At 42.2% G+C, this 19,506-nt stretch overlaps 2 protein-coding genes across 5 annotated transcripts in view; one reads left to right on the forward strand and one right to left on the reverse strand.

Annotated features, from left to right (window-relative positions):
• LOC110509022 (beta-1,3-galactosyltransferase 2) overlaps positions 1 to 15,358 on the forward strand; it is a 28,915-nt gene extending 13,557 nt beyond the window's left edge. The window contains exons 1-2 of one of the 3 annotated variants that reach the window (XM_036966379.2): positions 5,942 to 8,211; positions 12,642 to 15,358. In XM_036966379.2, the coding sequence (XP_036822274.2) occupies positions 12,755 to 14,101 (1,347 nt within the window). In that variant the 5' untranslated portion in view covers positions 5,942 to 8,211; positions 12,642 to 12,754 and the 3' untranslated portion in view covers positions 14,102 to 15,358. Of the gene's footprint in view, positions 1 to 5,941; positions 8,352 to 12,641 lie in introns of those variants that run through there. The other 2 variants (XM_021589962.3, XM_036966380.2) reach the window with 2 other exon arrangements.
• The window catches only part of LOC110509019 (cell division cycle 73, Paf1/RNA polymerase II complex component, homolog (S. cerevisiae)), a 34,620-nt gene that overhangs the window by 10,887 nt on the left and 4,227 nt on the right, over positions 1 to 19,506 (reverse strand). The window contains exons 8-10 of one of the 2 annotated variants that reach the window (XM_021589960.3): positions 17,258 to 17,356; positions 16,766 to 16,844; positions 15,936 to 16,000 (exon numbers count right to left, since the gene is read on the reverse strand). In XM_021589960.3, coding sequence (XP_021445635.1) covers positions 15,936 to 16,000; positions 16,766 to 16,844; positions 17,258 to 17,356 — 243 coding nt within the window. The remainder of the gene's footprint in view (positions 1 to 15,935; positions 16,001 to 16,765; positions 16,845 to 17,257; positions 17,357 to 19,506) is intronic. The other variant, XM_090225155.1, reaches the window with a different exon arrangement.

A 19,506-nucleotide genomic window follows, 5' to 3' on the forward strand; every position in this document is an offset into this window, starting at 1 on the left:
GACTATATACATGGGGGGGGGGGTACCGGTACAGAGTCAGTGTGGGGCACCGGTTAGTTGAGGTAATATGCAGGTAGAGTTATTAAGGTGACTATGCATAGATAACAGAGCAGCAGTGGTGTAAAAGAGGAGGGGGCAAGGCAAATAGTCTGGATAGCCATTTGATTAGATGTTCAGGATTCTTATGGCTTGGGGGTAGAAGCTGTTTAGAAACCTCTTGGACATAGACTTGGTGCTCAGGTACCACTTGCCATGCGGTAGCAGAGAGATCAGTCTATGACTAGGGTGGCTGGAGTCTGGCAATTCTTAAGTCCTTCCTCTGACACCGCCTGGTATCGAGGTCCTGGATGGCAGGAAGCTTGCCCCAGTGATGTACTGGGCCGTTCGCACTACCCTCTGTAGTGCCGTGCGGTCGGAGGCCGAGCAGTTGCCATACCAGGCAGTGATGCAACCAGTCAGGATGCACTCGATGGTGTAGCTGTAGAAACTTTTGATGATCTGAGGACCCATGCCAAATCTTCAGTCTTCTGGGGAAAAGGCTTTGTCGTGCCCTTTTCAAGACTGTCTTGGTGTGCTTGGACCATGTTTGCTTGTTGGTGATGTGGACACCAAGGAATTTGAAGCTCTCAACCTGCTCCACTACAGCCCCGTCAATAAGAATGGGGGCATTCTTGGTCCTTCTCCTGTAGTCCACAATCATCTCCTTTGTCTTGATCACGTTGAGGGAGAAGTTGTTGTCCTGGCACAACACGGTAAGGTTTCTGACCTCCCTATAGGCGGTCTCATCGTTGTCGGTGATCAGGCCTAGCACCATTGTGTCATCTGCAAACTTAATGGTGAACAGGGAGTACAAGAGGGGACTGAACACGCACCCCTGAGAGGCCTCTGTGTTGAGGATCAGCGTGGTGGATGTGTTGTTACCTACCCTTACCACCTGGGGGCAGCCCGTCAGGAAGTCCAAGATCCAGTTGCAGAGGGAGGTGTTTAGACCCAGGATCCTCAGCTTATTGATGAGCTTGGAGGGCACTATGGTGTTGAATGCTGAGCTGTACTCAATAAAATAGCATTCTCACATAGGTGTTCCTTTTGTCCAGGTGGAAAAGGGCAGTGTGGAGTACAATATAGATTGCATCTGTGGATCTGTTGGGGCGGTATGCAAATTTGAGTGGGTCTAGGATTTCTAGGATAATGGTGTTGATGTGAGTCATGCCCAGCCTTGGTAGTCATTTAGGCAGGTTACCTTAGTGTCCTTGGGCACAGGCACTATGTTGGTATTACAGACTCGGACGGGTTGAAAATGTCAGACACTTGCCAACTGGTCGGCACATGCTCGCATTACACATCCTGGTAATCCATCTGGCCCTGCGGCCTAGTGAATGTTAACCTGTTTAAAGGTCTTACTCACATCGGCTGCAGAGAGTGATCACAGTCTTCTGAAACAGCTGGTGCTCTCATGCATGTTTCAGTGTTCTTTGCCTCCAAGCGAGAATAAAATAAGTTTAGCTTGTCTGGTAGGCTCATGTCACTGGGCAGCTCTCAGCTGTACTTCCCTTTGCAGTCTAATGGTTTGCCAGCCCTGCCACATCCGACGAGCGTCAGAGCCGGTGTAGTACAATTCGATCTTAGTGCTGTATTGACGCTTTTCCTGTTTGATGGTTCGTCGGAGGGCATAGCGGGATTCCTTATAAGCTTCTGGGTTAGAGTCCCGCTCCTTGAAAGCGGCAGCTCTAGCCTTTAGCTTAGTGAGGATGTTGCCTGTAATCCATGGCTTCTGGTTGGGGTATGTACGTACAGTCACTGTGGGAACAACGTCATCAATGCACTTATTGATGAAGCCAAAAACTGATGTGGTGTACTCCTCAATGCGGTCTGAGAAATCCTGGAACATATTCCAATCTGTGCTGGCAAAACGGTCCTGCAGCTTAGTGTCTGCTTCATCTGACCACTTTCTTATTGACCCGAGTCACTGGTGCTTCCTGCTTTAATTTTGGCTTGTAAGCAGGAATCAGAAGGATATAATTATGGTCAGATTTGCCAAATGGAGGGTGAGCTTTGTTTGCGTGGAGTAAAGGTGTTCCAGAGTCCCCCCCCCCCCCCCCCCCCCAGTTGCACAGGTGACATGCTGATAGAAATTTGGTAAAACAGATTTAAGTTTCCATGCATTAACCTCTGATGATCTTCAGATGGCACTCATAGGACTTCATGTTACACAATACATGTATGTTTTGTTCGAGAAAGTTCATATTTATATCCAAAAATGTAAGTTTACATTGGCGCGTTATGGTCAGAAATGCATCTCAAACAAACATCCGGTGAAAGTGCAGGGAGCCACATCAAATAACAGAAATACTCATGAACGATACAAGTGTTAGCAAAAAAAAAAAAAAACAGGGAAAATGCAGCACGGAAAATAAAATAAAAATGATATAAAAATCTAACTTTCATTAAATCACACATGTAAGATACTCAATTAAAGCTACACTCATTGTGAATCCAGCCAACATGTCAGATTTTAAAAAGGCTTTTCCGCAAAAGCATAAGAAGCTACTATCTGAAGATAACACAAGTGTCAACAAAGAGGGTAGCATATTTCAACCCTGCAGGCGCTACACAAAAACGCAAAACATGCATTACCTTTGACGAGCTTCTTTTGTTGGCACTCCAATATGTCCCATAAACATCACAATTGGTCCTTTTGTTCGATTAATTCCGTCCATATATATCCAAATGTCAATTTATAAAGCGCGTTTGATCCAGAAAAAAAAGCTTCCAAAATGCCCAACGTGACTACAAAATATTTCAAAGGTTGCCTATAAACTTTGCCAAAATATTTCAAACTACTTTTGTAATACAACTTTAGGTATTTTTAAACGTTAATAATCGATCAAATTGTAGACGGGTCTGTGTTCAATACAGGAAGACAACAAACCAAGCTACTTTTCACATCTTGCGCACTCTCAACAGTGTTACCCAGTTCCAAGATGGCCGTACTTCTTCATTGCACAAATGAATAACCTCAACCAAATTCCAAAGACTGTTGAAATCCAGTGGAAGTGGTAAGAACTGAAACCAGTTCCTAAGAAATATCATTTGCCAACGAGAACTCACTGAACAGACAGACCTAAAAAAAAACTCACAGACATGATTCAAACAGTTTTAGAAACTTCAGTGTTTTCTATCCAAATCTACTAATAATTTGCATATCTGATATATTCTTGGCATGAGTAGCAGGAAGTTGAAATTGAGCACGCTATTTATCCAAAAGTGAAAATGCTGCCCCCTATCCCAAAGAGGTTAATAACCTCTATGGGATGGGTGTCCCTAAACCAGGATGGTTGTTGCTAACGTGCGCTAATGTGACTAGAACGGTGTTATATACAACAGCCAACTTTCCGGGACCAAGACATGTCTTATATGGACAGAAAGCGTAAATTCTTGTTAATCTATCTGCAGTTTCCAATTAACAGTAGCTATTACAGTGGAAAAAATGCCATACAATTGTTTGATTGCACAACAAACTTATCACAGCAACTGGTTTGATAACAGCTCACCCAGAGGCGGCGCTCATAGTAGCCGGGGACTAACTTCCCTAGGGTAGGGGGCAGTTTTCTGAATTTTGGATGAAAAGCGGGCCCAAATTAAACTGCCTGCTACTCAGGCCCAGAATATAGGATATGCGTATAATTAGTAGATTTGGATTGAAAACACTAAAGTTTCCAAAACTGTTAAAATAATGTCTGTGAATATAACAGAACTGATATGGCAGGCGAAAACCTGAGGAAAATCCAACCCGGAAGTACTATTATTTTTGAAAGGCTGTTTTTCCATTGAAAGCCTATCCACCATACAAGACTTAGGACCCAGTTCACAAGCTCTGTGGCTTCCTCAACATGTGACCAGTCTTTAGGCATTGTTTCAGGCGTTTACTCTGAAAAATTAGGGAGATGCAGCACTTTAAATCAGTGGCTAGTGGAAATTTCAATTCATCAGCCATGCGCCCTGATCGTGAATGCGCCTCGTTTCTCCTTTCCTATCGACAAAGCTTTTGTCCGGTTGAAATATTGATTATTACATCAACCAAAGGATTGATTTTAAACATTGTTTGGCATGTTCCTACTGACTTTTATTGTACTTTTAAAAAACTTTGTCTGGAATTAGTGAAAGTGTGCTTTCGCTGTAAAACATTTTTGAAATCTGACTCAGCGGTTGTATTAAGGAGAAGTTTATCTATAATTGCATGCTTAAGGGCTTGTAAGTAAGCATTTCACATGAAGGTCTCCACCGGTTGTATTCGGGGCATGTGACAAAAAAAAAAAAGAAGTTAAAAACAGTTGACTGATGGGATGGCCTGACATTCCTGCAGTTGAGTGTTTCTGCAGTTATATGGACCATTAACACCCCCCCCCCCCCCTCACAACATGATGTCTTGGAGCTCAGCCAAGACTCGACAGAAACGGACCGGTCCTTCTTAAGATAACTGGAGACAGAGTAAAGGTTATATCCTGCACAACAGTGATAAAGCTGCTGTTCTGTTCGGAGAAAAGGTTCATCCTGTGTGTGTGTGTGTGTGTGTGTGTGTGTGTGGGGCCAGTAGAACCATACAGCATCTGAGCCGACAATCAAAAGCACTTTTGATTTGACCAACTTCGGGGAACCGTTGAGCTACTGATAGAGGAAGTGTGAAGTTTGCGACAGACTGAGGCAACCTTTTCTCCCCTCACACAAACATACTTAGGGTCACGTGTTTTGCAGATGCTTGCATGGGGTAGCCTGACTATATAAATTATCCTGTACTCTTTGTACAGCAGGCTCTTGCTCCACCTGCGTGCTCTCGCTCCACCTGCGTAAAATATGACCAGCCTCATTGTAATCATTTTTTACAATTAAGGTAATACATTGATTGAATATTTCTCTTCATTATTAGTTAAGGTAGAATTTCCACCACACTTCCGTCCTGCTTCCTATTGGGTATCAAGGGCGTGTTGCTGGCGGTAGCTAACGTGGCAATTTTTTCCACTTCTCATATGATTTTATTTAAATTAGGACAGCAGCCTAAACAAATAAATAATATTGATAACCATCTAGATGTCACCTTGATACATACAGTCTACTAGTCATGGGCATGAACGGCAACACCAGGACACAGTGCCCTTCGCTCCCGCTTGACAAGCACTTACTGTCCAGCAACTACGTGGGAAGTAGCTACCTAGTAGCCAATAGTCAGTTAGTAGACGCATACGATGCATAAAGCAACAGTACACCCAATTATGTGTAAAACTAAGGCCGGACAAAGTCGAATTACGGTTTAACGGATGCCCCGCCTTAACTCCACACCCCGCAAAATAAATATAGATTTTTTAAAATATTTATGCGGTGGCAATATATGCAGAGCTTTGTTTATAATGCACTGTCCGCTCACCCTTGAGGCTTTCCCCAAGTTGATGCGCAAGAGACCAAAACAGCCTCAGTTCATGTTCCAGCCTCGGATTGGACAGTGAAACACACACGTTCACACCTGCAGGAGAAAAAAAAAAAAACTATAGTTTTTTAACCTCTTGAAACTAGGGGGCACCTTTTTAATTTTTTGAAAAATAACGTTCCCAAAGTAAACGGGCTATTTTTCAGGACCAGATAATAGAATATGCATATAATTGACAGCTTAGGATAGAAAACACTCAAGTTTCCAAAACTGTAAAAATATTGTCTGTGAGTATAACAGAACTGATATTGCAGGCGAAAGCCTGAGAAAAATTAAATCAGGAAGTGACTCTTATGTAGAAACCTCTGCGTTCCTATGCATCCCTATTGAGCAGTGAAAGGGATATCAACCAGATTCCTTTTTCTATGGCTTCCCTAATGTGTCACAAGACAGTTTCAGGCTTTTATTTTGAAAAATGAGCGTGAGCGACAACATTGCGTAAATGGTCACCTGGTGGCTCCCAGAGTGATTTGTGCGTAATAGACAAATGCGGCCATTGTTTCTCTCGCTCCTTACTAAGAAGCCAACTGACCCGGTTGATATATTATCGAATAGATATTTGAAAAACACCTTGAGGATTGATTATAAAAAACGTTTTCCATGTTTGTCGATATTATGGATCTAATTTGGAATATTTTTCGGCGTTGTCGTGACCACAATTTCTGGTCGATTTCTCAGCCAAAAATAATCTTTATGGAAAAAAGTTACATTTGCTATCTAACTGGGAGTCTCGTGAGTGAAAAGATCCGAAGCTCAAAGGTAAACAATTTAATTTGATTGCTTTTCGTGACCAAGCTGCCTGCTGCTAGCTAGGCATACTGCTATGCTATCGATAAATTTACACAAATGCTTGTCTTGCTTTGGCTGTAAAGCATAATTTCAAAATCTGAGATGACAGGGTGATTAACAAAAGGCTAAGCTGTTTCAATACATTTCACTTGTGATTTCATGAATATTTTTTAGTAATATTTTTTGTCCGTTGCGTTATGCTAATTCGTGTCAGTTGATGACAATTCTCCCAGATCCCGGAGCGGTAGTTCCAAGATTAACAAACTTGTGGAGGGGTTGAAAAAACAAGTTCTAATGACTCCAACCTAAGTGTATGTAAAATTACGACTTCAACTGTACATATACATAATTTTGCTCGCTCGCTTCACTTTTCTGGGGGGGGGGGAAATCCATCAAACAGTGAATCAATTTTGTCTGGCCTAACACGGTTGTGCTAGGTAGTTGAGTCAGTCTGACTGCAAAGTAATAAACGAAAGGGAAACAGCACTTGAAAACCCATCCTGTTTGCCATATTGGGCTGCAGCTATACACTTCTCCAAACAATGGCTGTCTGGTATTGTGATGCAGTAATTTCCATGGTAATATGGTTCATTCAAATGATAACAAATAAGGCTCATGCAATGAAATGTAATTTTTTGTAATGTTAGTCGAGTTGAAAATCAACTAAAAACATTGGACAGACTTCCTGCTTTGCTCCTATGGGTACAAGATCCAACTCGACATACTGGCAGAAAGTTAAGTTCCATCCAACTCATGGTCTCTAACATATTCATTAGGGATGTGCAGCTTTCCCATTCAAGAAGATTGAATTACCCATCTAGATACATGGGCTCCAATACCTTTAAATTTGAAACGATTCAGTTTGAGGAAAGAATCAATGCACTAACATTTGTTGCATAAAACCATTCATTTTCCATTCTAAATTCAAATCTGCTGCTGGGCTTCTACGAGCTGGATCTGTTTGAGCTGACGTGTGTGCTATTTTAATAGTGCTATTTTAGCCTCTCAACACCACAACCGGACCCTCCAAATTCCACCCCACTAGAAGCTTCTCACATCCCTCTCGCACACAAAAAGCTGAAGGGGAAAGAATTGAGAGATAAAGCCAGGATGGCAGGGTGACATAGCATTTTGTTGTGCTCCAGCGAGAACACGCTACAGTTACACTCTGGTAAAGGGAAAAAAAGGCATTTAGCTTAAGGTTTGGAGTCCCTGCAAATGCTCTGGAGAAGATCAGCTATTGAGAGATTGACTACATTTTATGTAACTAGGCAAGTCAGTTAAGAACATATTTACGACGAGAGACACCACAACACTATAGAAAACATGCCTTGGGAGTGGAGCACTAACCCTCCCCTCAAATTCTTTCGTCCTCCATCGGGGTGTGAGAATTAATAGTTCAGAAACCCTCCCCCTCTTAGAGCCATGGGTAGTGTGTGAGATGTGGAGCATATTAATCACCAAGCCTGCAGCTGTCTATCAGACCGTACAGAGAAAATAGCCCTGCCCCCTCAGTACCACCCACCAGAGAGAGAGGGAAAGCGGAAGCGTGAGGGCAGGAAAGATAAGAGCAGATGCAGAGTGCCTGAGAGAACCAGAGACGTACAGAGGAAAGAACACGCAAGGGAGCGACTGGAGTGGAGTGCACGGGACAACTTTGCCCCGCTCAACAGCAGTACCGGTGATCTGCTGGATCTGTTAGCAGCAGCACTGAGCAGCATGAGACTGCATTGCTGGTGTGCCAACAGTGTTCCCCATGTGAGTAATATTGAACTGAAACCAAGGGAGGGACGGTTCTGCGTGTGGTGAAAACATAGCAGAGGAACGACGGCGTTCCAAACCTGAAGACCGGATCCATAGACAGTGGCCGCGTGATTCAGCCAACCACCCAGTGGGAGAAGAGCAGCGTGAAGTGTAACTGTGCGACGGAGATGAGAGCCAAGGTGTGTTGTGGGAAGGGAGAAGAGGATATACCTTTCAATCTAGGGGCAGCACTGGGCAGAGGCATGGGGAGGTTGTTTTACTCAGAGATGTGCAGAGCAATCCCTCCGTCCTCCTCCGAAACGACTTGCACTGGGAATAGGTATGTCTTCCTTTCCGGCGTGCTCAATTCCAGCACCAACACAGCTGAGATATATTTTTTTACCTTTATTTAACTAGGCAAGTCAGAACAAATTCTTATTTTCAATGACGGCCTAGGAACAGTGGGGTTAACTGCCTGGGCAGAACGACAGACCGTGTCAGCTCGGGGGTTTGAACTTGCGACCTTCCAGTTACTAGTCCAACGCTTTAACCACTAGGCTACCCTGCTGCCGATATACTCTCACACGTCACTCTTCAACATCATAGTTGTAGTAAAAACTGCCAAGTACACAGTTTCTGGCTTGTTTTTGTTTAGAACATATTGGTGTGTAAGTGTTTCTTTGTGTTCCTGAGGATGTGTCCATGAGGGCTTAACATTGGGCTTTTCAGCACCTCTTGTGCACGCACAAAACAACCCTTTGTCTGTGTCTGAAGAGGGCGGCATGTACTCCAGTCGAATCGGAGAGAACCCACACCACTCCTGGGGGCTACTGGCACAAAAAGGGCAAATGGAGCATTGCTTTTACAGCAATCTAAACCAAACCTACTTAATGCCGGAGCAAAGTTTTCCTAAAAATGTCAGTCAGCTTGAGTTGTGCCAAATGTGACCACTTCCCATCTCAGTATGAATTCCTCCAATTGTCAGAGAAGCTCACCATCTAGTCCACCCACCTATGTGTTCACCTTTAAAAAAAAGTTTTTTTAAATAAGATGTTTCACAAGGAGATACGCAAATAACCCTAAATGACACGTAAATGTATACAAAGCAATATAAAAAATGAGTCCTTTTCTCCTCATCTCCAAACAAACAAATACTTTTCCTAAGCAGCTTTATCAATGCCTCCAGTGTACATGGTATACAGCAGATCAGAATAGTCTCTAAGGGAATAGTCGTTGACTGGTCTGACTCAAATGACAGATGAGTTCTTTACACGAAAGTCGTTAGTCATCTCTGACCTGACCAGAGCTCTGCTCAGAATGATAAACACGTAGCCATCTCCCCACTGCTCTTTTCTTCATCACTAAAAATGATTGATGCCAACTTGTCAGTAAGTGACAAAAATCAGTCGCAGTGTAGAGTTTCATACAATATACAATTCAACCACAGCAGGAGGTGGAAAAACAACTGTAATGGATCTCCAACTCGGTCAAAGACCCGACAGTGTTAGCGCCACACCCAGCCCGTTTGACACTTGGCCAGTTTTACATAGTGTGAAAGACATTTCCCTGCTTTCTGAGAGAGCTGTTGGTGAGACTCATTAGCCAGTCTAATCTCTAAAATGACATGCTGAAGAGCCGATTACACTTCTCACAATTCATAATTCAGTATTAGATTAATAGTGTTTTGGTCGAGACACACCAATACAAATCGCTCAGGTCACCCCACACCAAGCGTTTGATGGTTTCAGCTTGGGTGTTAACAATCAGTTACAATTATACAGCAAATAGAAATCAGAAGTAGAGGATGGCCAGGTCTAAAAACAAAATATAAACTGAAGTCAAATACATTGTGTATGTAAAATGTATATAGTATGTCAAATGTATATAGCATGTAAAATGTATATAGTATGTATAAGCTGGAAGTAGAAGCCTAAGTGTTGTTAGTTTACTCCAATTAGGGGAGAGGTGGTAGTGTTTGCGGGAAATTATAAAAGGAAAATATATTTTAAATTAACGTACACTACCGTTCAAAAGTTTGGGGTCACTTAGAAATGTCCTTGTTTACCATGAAAAACGCATGAAATGAGTTGCAAAATGAATAGGAAATAGTCAAGATGTTGACAGGGTTACAAATAATGATTTTTATTCAAATAAATGGGTCCTTCAAACTTGGCTTTCGGCGAAGAACCCTCCATTTGCAGCAATTACAGCTTTGTAGACCTTTAGCATTCTAGTTGTCAATTTGTTGAGGTAATCTGAAGAGATTTCACCCCATGCTTCCTGAAGCACCTCCCATAAATTGGATTGGCTTGATGGGCACTTCTTACGTACCATACGGTCAAGCTGCTCCCACAACAGCGCAATAGGGTTGAGATCCGGTGACTAATGGGGTGACCAGCACATAGACCGTATGGTAAATAGTTCTTGCATAGTTTGGAGCTGTGCTTTGGGTCATTGTACTGTTGTAGGAGGAAATTGGCTCCAATTAAGCGCCGTCCGCAGGGTACTGGATGGAGTTGCAAAATTAAGTGATAGCCTTCCTTCACCAAGATCCCTTTTACCCTGTACAAATCTCCCACTTTACCACCACCAAAGCACCCCCAGACCATCACATTGCCTCCACCATGCTTGACAGATGGCGTTAAGCACTCCTCCAGCAAATTTTCAGTTTTTCTGCATCTCACGAATGTTCTTCTTTGTGATTCGAAGACAAACTTAGATTTATCTGTCCATAACTTTTTTTATTTTATACAATCTTCCTCTGTCCAGTGTCTGTTCTTTTGCACATCTTAATATTTTCTTTATATTGGCCGGTCAATTTGCAACTCTGCCTAGAAGGCCAGCATCCTGGAGTCGCCTCTTCACTGTTGACGTTGAGACTGGTATTTTGCAGGTACTACATAATAAAGCTGCCAGTTGAGGACTGGTTTGAGAAACAGATGCCTCACAAGACACTAATGTACGTGTCCTCTTGCTCAGTTGTGCTGGTTAGAGCCAGTTAGAGCTGTTCTGTGAAGGGGATAGTACACAGCGTTGTACGAGATGTTCAGTTTCTCGCATGGAATAGCCTTAATTTCGCAGAACATGAATCTTCTGAAACTCGTCAGTCTAAAGTACTTTATTTCTGTCCATTTTGAGCCTGTAATCAAACCCCCAAATGCTGATGCTCCAGATACTCAACTAGTCTAAAAAAGGTACGTTTTAACAGTTTTCAGCTGTTCTAACAATTGCGAAAGGGGTTTCTAATGATCAGTTGGCCTTTTAAAATGTAAACTTGGATTAGCTAACAACGTGCCATTGGAACACAGGAGTGATGGTTGCTCATAATGGGCCTCTTGACTTCAACTGTACAGTTTACATACACCTTAGTCAAATACATTTAAACTCAGTATCACAATTCCTGACGTTTAATCCAAGTAAAAATTCCCTGTCTTAGGTCAGTTAAAGATCACCACTTTATTTTAAGAACTTAAAATGTCAGAATAGTAGAGAGAATGATTTATTTAATATTTTATTTATTTCCCAGTGGGTCAGAAGTTTACATACACTCAATTAGTATTTGGTAGCATTGCCTTTAAATTGTTTAACTTGGGTCAAACGTTTTGGGTAGCTTCCCACAATAAGTTGTGTGAACGTTGCCCATTCCTCCTGACAGAGTTGGTGTAACTGAGTCAGGTTTGTAGGCCTCCTTGCTCGCACACGCAAAGTACATTCATCTCTAGGAGACGGAACGCATCTCCTTCCTGAGTAGTATGACAGCTGCGTGGTCCCGCGATGTTTATACTTGCGTACTATTGTTTGTACAGATGAATGTGGTACCTTCAGGCGTTTGGAAATTGCTCCCAAGGATGAACCAGACTTGTGGAGGTGTACAAATAGAGGTTTTGGCTGATTTCTTTTGATTTTCCCATGTCATCAAGCAAAGAGGCACTGAGTTTGAAGGTAGGCCTTGAAATACATTCACAGGTACACCTCCAATTGTCAATGAGCCTATCAGAAGCTTCTAAAACCATGACAACCTTTTCTGGAAATTGCCAAGCTGTTTAAAAGGCACAGTCAACTTAGTGTATGTAAACTTCTGACCCACTGGAATTGTGATACAGTGAATTAAGTGAAATGATCTGTCTGTAAACGATTGTTGGAAAAATGACTTGTGTTATGCACAAAGTAGATGTCCTAACCAACTTGCCAAAACTATAGTTTGTTAACTAGAAATAAGTGTATGTAAACTTCCGACTTCAACTGTAGATATACCATTAAAAAAAAAATCAGCCGTTTCCAGCTACAATAGTCATTTACAGCATTAACAACTTCTACGCTGTATTTCTGATCAATTTGATGTTATTTTAAAATGGACAAAAAGTGCATTTCTTTCAAAAACAAGGACATTTCTAACTGAATCCAAACTTTTGAACGGTAGTGTATGTATAAAAATATATTTATTTACCAGAAAAATTATATGGGGGATTGGAATTGCTGACAATTACATTGATGAAGCTACAATCTGCAATATTAAAGCTGATCTACCTAATATAGAGATATATTTAGATAGATAGATATCTATCTATCTCTATATATATATATATATTTATTTATTTATTTATATATAAATAACTTGTTTTTCTCCTAGATAAAGCCTCTGTTGAAGACTGCACTTCGTCTCAGAGCATGAAGCTGGTTGTAACATAGAGGCAGGACTGACATCTGACCAGCAATTTAAAGTGACTTGAATGGAAGTACAGCATGCACCAGCCCAGGTGTAGTTCCCTCAGGAACTCCCGACACGTCGCCACTGTCATTGGCAATAAAGGTTTGTTCGCACACGACAAGCACCTGACCAGGTGTCACCGCTGCCCAAGTGAGGTGGTGCACACAGCCACCATGCAGTGGAGGAGGCGCTACTGCTGCACGCACGTCGCCAGGCTCCTGTCTCTCCTCTCCTTGCTGGTGGTCCTGGTCATCTTGCGTCATCAGGACTGGCTGCCGGGCATCAAGGGCCCAACATTGCGGAGGGAGAACCCAGTGGCTTACACAGAGGGAGGACTACACTCCATAGACAAAGGAAATCACAGCTCCTCACAGATTCAATTGAGGGATGCACCGGTTCCCCCTGCACCTCCGAAAATGAATGCCAACCTCAGTTCCCCTCAGGCGGACTCCTCTCCGCAGCGGGTTACGGGACTGGAGAGCTCGCTGGCGACTAACGCTAGCTTGAGCGGAGAGGTCGGGCTAGGGGGCCTGCTGACATTGGAACCCTACACTTACATCATCAACGAGCCCAACAAGTGCCGGGAGGACGACCCAGAACCCTTACTGGTGCTGCTGATAGCCACGGAGGCCCAGCAGGTGGAGGCCAGGGAGGCCATCCGGCAAACATGGGGAAACGAGAGCGTGGTCCCAGGCCTTGTCCGGCTTTTCTTGCTGGGTGTGAAGGAGGGCGAGGTGGGCCGCCTGCAGCAGAGCAGCCTGGAGGCAGAGAGCAGGAGGCACCATGACATCCTCCAGCAGGACTTCATGGACACGTACAACAACCTGACCATCAAAACCCTGATGGGCATGCACTGGGTGGCCGCGCACTGCTCGGGCGCCAATTACGTCATGAAGACAGACAGTGACATGTTTGTCAACACCGAGTATCTCGTCCACAAGCTGCTCCAGCCCAAAAATCAGCCAAAACGTGACTATTTCACAGGCTACCTGATGAAGGGCTATGCGCCCAACAGGAATAAGAACAGCAAGTGGTACATGTCCCATGAGCTGTATCCCAGCGAGAGGTACCCCACCTTCTGCTCAGGAACTGGTTACGTGTTCTCGGGGGACCTGGCGGGGAAGATCTACAGGGCCTCTCTAGGCATTCGCAGGCTGCATCTGGAGGACGTCTACACGGGCATCTGCCTGGCAAAGCTGCGGATCGAACCCACACCGCCACCCAATGAGTTCCTGTTCAACCACTGGCGGGTGTCCTACTCCAGCTGCAAGTACAGCCACCTTATCACCTCCCACCAGTTTCACCCCAACGAACTGCTCAAGTACTGGCACCACCTGCAGCGCAACAAGCACAACGCCTGCATCAACACATTCAACGACTAGATGGGCAGGTTTCACCAGAGGAGACTGCATGGGTACAGCCTATTTGGTGACAGAGGATCAAGGGTGATGTTAGATCATGGCCTGTGCAGAGTCACTGGCTAGATGTAACCGAGTAAAGCACGTTTTTGGACAAACTAATGGTTGAGGACAGCCATTTTTTTTTACTGGCTCTCCAGTTCATATTTTTTTTGTTTAATATATTAATTGGGGGAAAAATGTATGCATCGGTAGAGAGGAAGACCTGAATTAAAGCCGCTACACAAACAGCGCAATGGAACGTCACATACAGGCCGTTCCAACATTTAAGCCACACAAAAGTACAATGAACAACATTGTGAAAATAATGCTCCATCGCCGTGTTTGCGTGAAGGGCCCATTATATTTCAACAATGGATACTGATAAATGTTAGACTGTATTGGTGGACTGTCAAGGTCTGGTATCCATTTTTCTCAACTTGGATTTAAATCATGTCCCGTTTTTTATATATATTTTTTTTTAAATGTTGGGGCAGCAGGGTAGCCTAGTGGTTAGAGCGTTGGGACTCGTAACCGGAAGGTTGCAAGTTCAAATCTGTCATTCTGCCCCTGAACAGGAAGTTACCCCACTGTTCCTAGGCCGTCATTGAAAATAAGAATTTGTTCTTAACTGACTTGCCTAGTTAAATAAAGGTTTACAAAAAAAAATAAGAAAAGGAGCCTTCAAGGGTACTTCAATTATTCACCAAAAAGATCTTTGGGCATACTTGAGCATATAAACCACTTCTAGTGCCATATAAAAAATGTGAAGTATCAAAAACCAAAAGGAACATTGAATGACAAGTAGCAGTTGACATGGAGGAAGAATGAAAGACCGGATATATGCAAGAGTAGAGAATGTGGTTGAGAGAGGAAACAGATCTGGGTGGAACACAGAGCATAAAATGAACACCTGTCAAATGAGAGTAGATTGAGGTATTGGCAGGTAAGAATGTCTTTCACCAGCCACATTAGTAGGTGGTCAATTTGCTGGGCTCTACAGTGCGAGCATTACATATGCGAACAACAAGTATAAGCACATGTGCAAGTTAGAAAAAAATACTGCAGTATCTGTTTACAAAGTATTTCTGGTGTTTTGTTTGATAGCTACTAATAGATAATGCTACACCCCACCTCACACAGCAACATCGTCTGGCAGGGGAGCTGAGCTCACAGTGAAATACTGAAATTCATTTTTGGAGGTGCTGCGAACAGGCATTTACTTAAAATTCTACAAAGTGAGACTTTGTCCTTGTGTTTCTTCACTATTTACATTGTTTTGTTTACAAGCTTGGTTGTTTTTCCAACATTAGTTCGAGTCTGCTGCGTCAACAAAGCGAAGAGCCGTTGGTCAGATCCCAAATCTAACAGAAACACGTGACAGGAGTCGAGTGTCCCCGTTACCACGGTAACCTCTGGTCTCTGATCATTTGAATTAAATTGAGCAATATACCACATTACTTCTTACTAATTCATGTATTGTTTTAGAAACATTACAAAGCATGGTCATCCATATTTTTTAAATTGTATTTTTATGTAATTACGGCCCCCCCAATAAAATTAAAATTAATTTTAAAAGAGACATTATTTTATGTGGAGGTGCTGACTAACAGAGAATAAACTATAAAAATAGAGTCACACACTATATAAACTCCCAGTAATTTATTGGGTAAATCACCAATGTTTCGGCATCACTGTGCCTGCTTCAGGGTCACCCTTCAACGATGGGGTTGTTCGATTCATGCATGGACGAAACATCCTGAATATATGTTCAACTACAAACCGACTAGGGTAGCAGAAGACGAAAGGATGATCTTACCGTCACAGACTTCAGGGTCATGCCGTGGTATGTTCCCATGGTGTCAATCTTGAAACCCTCCGTTTCTAAGGACACAATTAGTTAATCAATAATGTATCTTACTTTTCATTAAAAAAAATGTGTTTGTTTTTTGTGCATCTTCATTTGTTCATTACTGTGTAAGGAACTGAAATGGATAACACTAAAATATATATTTACTTTACAAAGTAAAGCACCGTCTATGAACATACAGTGGGGCAAAAAAGTATTTAGTCAGCCACCAATAAGTTCTCCCACTTAAAAAGATGAGGCCTGTAATTTCGATCATAGGTACACTTCAACTATGACAGACAAAATTAGAAAAAAAAATCCAGAAAATCACATTGTAGGATTTTGTATGAATTACATTACATGCGTACGTGACTAGAGACAAACTTTAATTCAGGTCGGCTGAAACTAATGCACACACACACCAAATGTTACTATTCATGGCCATATTTACAAAGCAGCACACGTCACATGACAATATGTGCCCTGGTCCCACTCACTAGAGCTGGGAGGATATGGGCAAAAATCCATATCACGATAAATGGCCTGCATTGATGCAACAACAATAAATAGAAATTTCAATTTTATAACATTCACGTGCACCAAACTTCTCTTGAAGCGACTAACTAGTTTGATTGTAGCCATCAATTGTCCCATTAACAATCACCTATAGTAGCAAACTTACTTAATTTAAAAACATCACATTTCTCTAGTATAGGCTACTTATCATAATGAACGATAATCAGCAAAATGCCTGCGATAAGTGATAATTTTCATTTTATCACCCCAGCTCTACCACTCACCCTCTTTTCCTTTGAATCTCTCCTGATCGTATCGGTTATAAGCAGCTGGGACAGGCTGTTTGTTCCTTATGGACTGGTCCTTGAGGGGAGATAAGAGGTTACACTTAAAACACAGGTCATTTCCAATGAATGATCTAAAGAGAGACGACTATAAACAGAGAGTTCAGTGGTAATACTACGATCAACCCTGCTTCGACAGGTTAAATACTCATTGATCTTTTTCTGGAGAAACTCCCAGTTCATTTCAAGCTCCATTTCTTAAGACAAATTAGAACAGGGAGGTATTTATTTTTATGGAACTCCTGAGCAAGAGCCTTTACTGATTATGGAAGTCATTCTCAATTATGCATTTATTACATCACAATGGCAAAAATTAAATCACACGGCTGGATTCCTAGGATGCAAAAGTGTGTATCCAAAATAAAAAATAAATTAAAAAAAAGGTACATTACATCAGTTTATATCCAAAATCAAACATGGGCTGTTCCTTACCACCTGAGTGGTGTTCTGTGCTGGTCTCTGCTCAGGGGCGCGTCCCTCTTCCCTGGCCTTCACCGACTGCAGGATGGCAAAGATGTTTTTGGAGAAGTTCTGCAAGAGCATAAGATTTATCAGCACAGTGTAAAAAAAAAAAAAAAAAAGGTAGACGAGATTTCTACTGTTCTGTTGAATAAGAGAACAGCAGATATCACCACCAAACCAATACATTTCCCCTTGAGGTGATGCTGCCACCTGCAGGCATTAAAAGAACACTGACGTGTGAAAACAGAAAAGCCAAAGATTGTTGATCTGCTACGGATATGGACCATCGCCGCCACCCTTCAAGGCTAGGACTGGGGAAGCTGATCCGAACACGGTAATATCTACATGGAGTGAATACATGCGTGTTCTTCCCATGTGGCCAGGTTCCTCCTAATAATAATGTTCAGATGGACTAAGGTAATGAGATGGACATCTCATTACCATAACCCATCACAGTCTAAGCCGGGAGGAGGAGCTATATGGAATTGTTTTAAGGTCATTCCAAGGATCATTTATCTATTTGATTGAAACATTTTTACAACCCCTTGAAGTATATATAAAAAATTATATGAAAAGGTATTTTTGGCCTTACTGCTATTAGCCCATACAAATGCATTGAATAACAGAGCCACTACATAGAACAGATAGTCCCCCAAAAATATCAAAAGGAAGTTTGTTCTGAAGTCTCCTCTATATAGTATATTTCTAAACATGCATTTAACCCCATATTTTTTTGCATTAAAAACAGTGTATAACTACATGTTTTCAACCGGTACCGGGAGACCTTCAGACAAGTCTTGTGAGGCCCGTGGGTGTCCCAGAGCAAAACAGACATGTACAGTACCAGTACCATATATATATTATTTTTACATTGTAGAATAATAGTGAACAGGGACGCAAACTGGTGAGGGACCAAAAAGGTGACACTAGGGGGAAATGCAGGTTAACTAATTAAACAAAGAATATGATCTACATGATCAGTCTCTGTGTGTAAAATACATTTTAAGTGGTTCATGTCAACCTAACGCATTCTATTTTTGCTCTATTATAGTGGCCACTAAAGTAGACGTCGATCGAGTGCACAAGGCTACATGTGTGCAAAAACGTTCAATGTGTAAAAAATTAAATAATCCCAACTCACTCACACGTGTTACTGTCAAGTTCAACGCAACTAAAGCAATATCTTTGGGCTACACTGCACATAACTACATTGTACACTTTCTGCCTGTTCTACAATATGCCAGCAGAACATGATATCAATTATGCCAACCAAGGGTCTATTTCAGGCAGAGAGTACACCTGGAATATCCATTTTAATCTACTGTATTGAAAACATGAGAAAGTGTGTGGTGTTCCTTTCACCTCAATAGTGGATTCCAACTTAAACCAGGCCCAGCTCCACTTCATTCCTGAATCCACTTGTTTAACAAGCAATGCCTCATTTTCACTTAATTCTCTCATTCTGAATATTAACCACATACTGTACATGCTGCATTCTGTTATGTGAACGACTGGCTAAGCCTTGGATACAGCCAGTATTGCTCCAAATGCCATCACTCGTTTGCATACAGCCAGTAGTCATCCAAAGCCCCCACCCAAACTTTTCTCATAGGATCAACACTTATCAATCTATTTTAGATTAAAAACAGCGATTTTCACCGAAAGGTGACTAGTTTGAGTCGGAGTGAAAACATCAAAACTATGAAATAACACATTTGGGATCACGTAGTAACCAAAAAAGTGTTAAACAAATAAAAATGCATTAGAGATTCTTCAAAGTAGCCACCATTTGCCTTGATGACAGCTTTGCAATCTTGGCATTCTCTCAACCAACTTCATGGGGTAGTCACCTGGAACGCATTTCAATTAACAGGTGTGCTTTTTGTGGAATTGATTTCCTTCTTAATGCATTTGAGACAATCAGTTGTGACACGGTAGGGGTGGTATACAGAAGATAGCCCTATTTGGTAAAAGACCAAGTCCATATTATGGCAAGAACAGTTCAAATAAGCAAAGAGAAACAACAGTCCATCATTACTTTAAAAACACTGAAAAAGTTTATTCAAGTGCAGTTGCAAAATCCATCAAGCGCTATGATGAAACTGGCTCTCATGAGGACCGCCACAGGAAAGGAAGACCCAGAGTTACCTCTGCTGCAGAGGATAAGTTCATTAGAGTTACCAGCCTCAGAAATGGGCAATTAACTGCACCTCAGATTG

The sequence above is a fragment of the Oncorhynchus mykiss genome, chromosome 28, assembly GCF_057628025.1.
Source record: "Oncorhynchus mykiss isolate SJ-2025 chromosome 28, ASM5762802v1, whole genome shotgun sequence".
Classification (NCBI taxonomy): domain Eukaryota; kingdom Metazoa; phylum Chordata; class Actinopteri; order Salmoniformes; family Salmonidae; genus Oncorhynchus; species Oncorhynchus mykiss.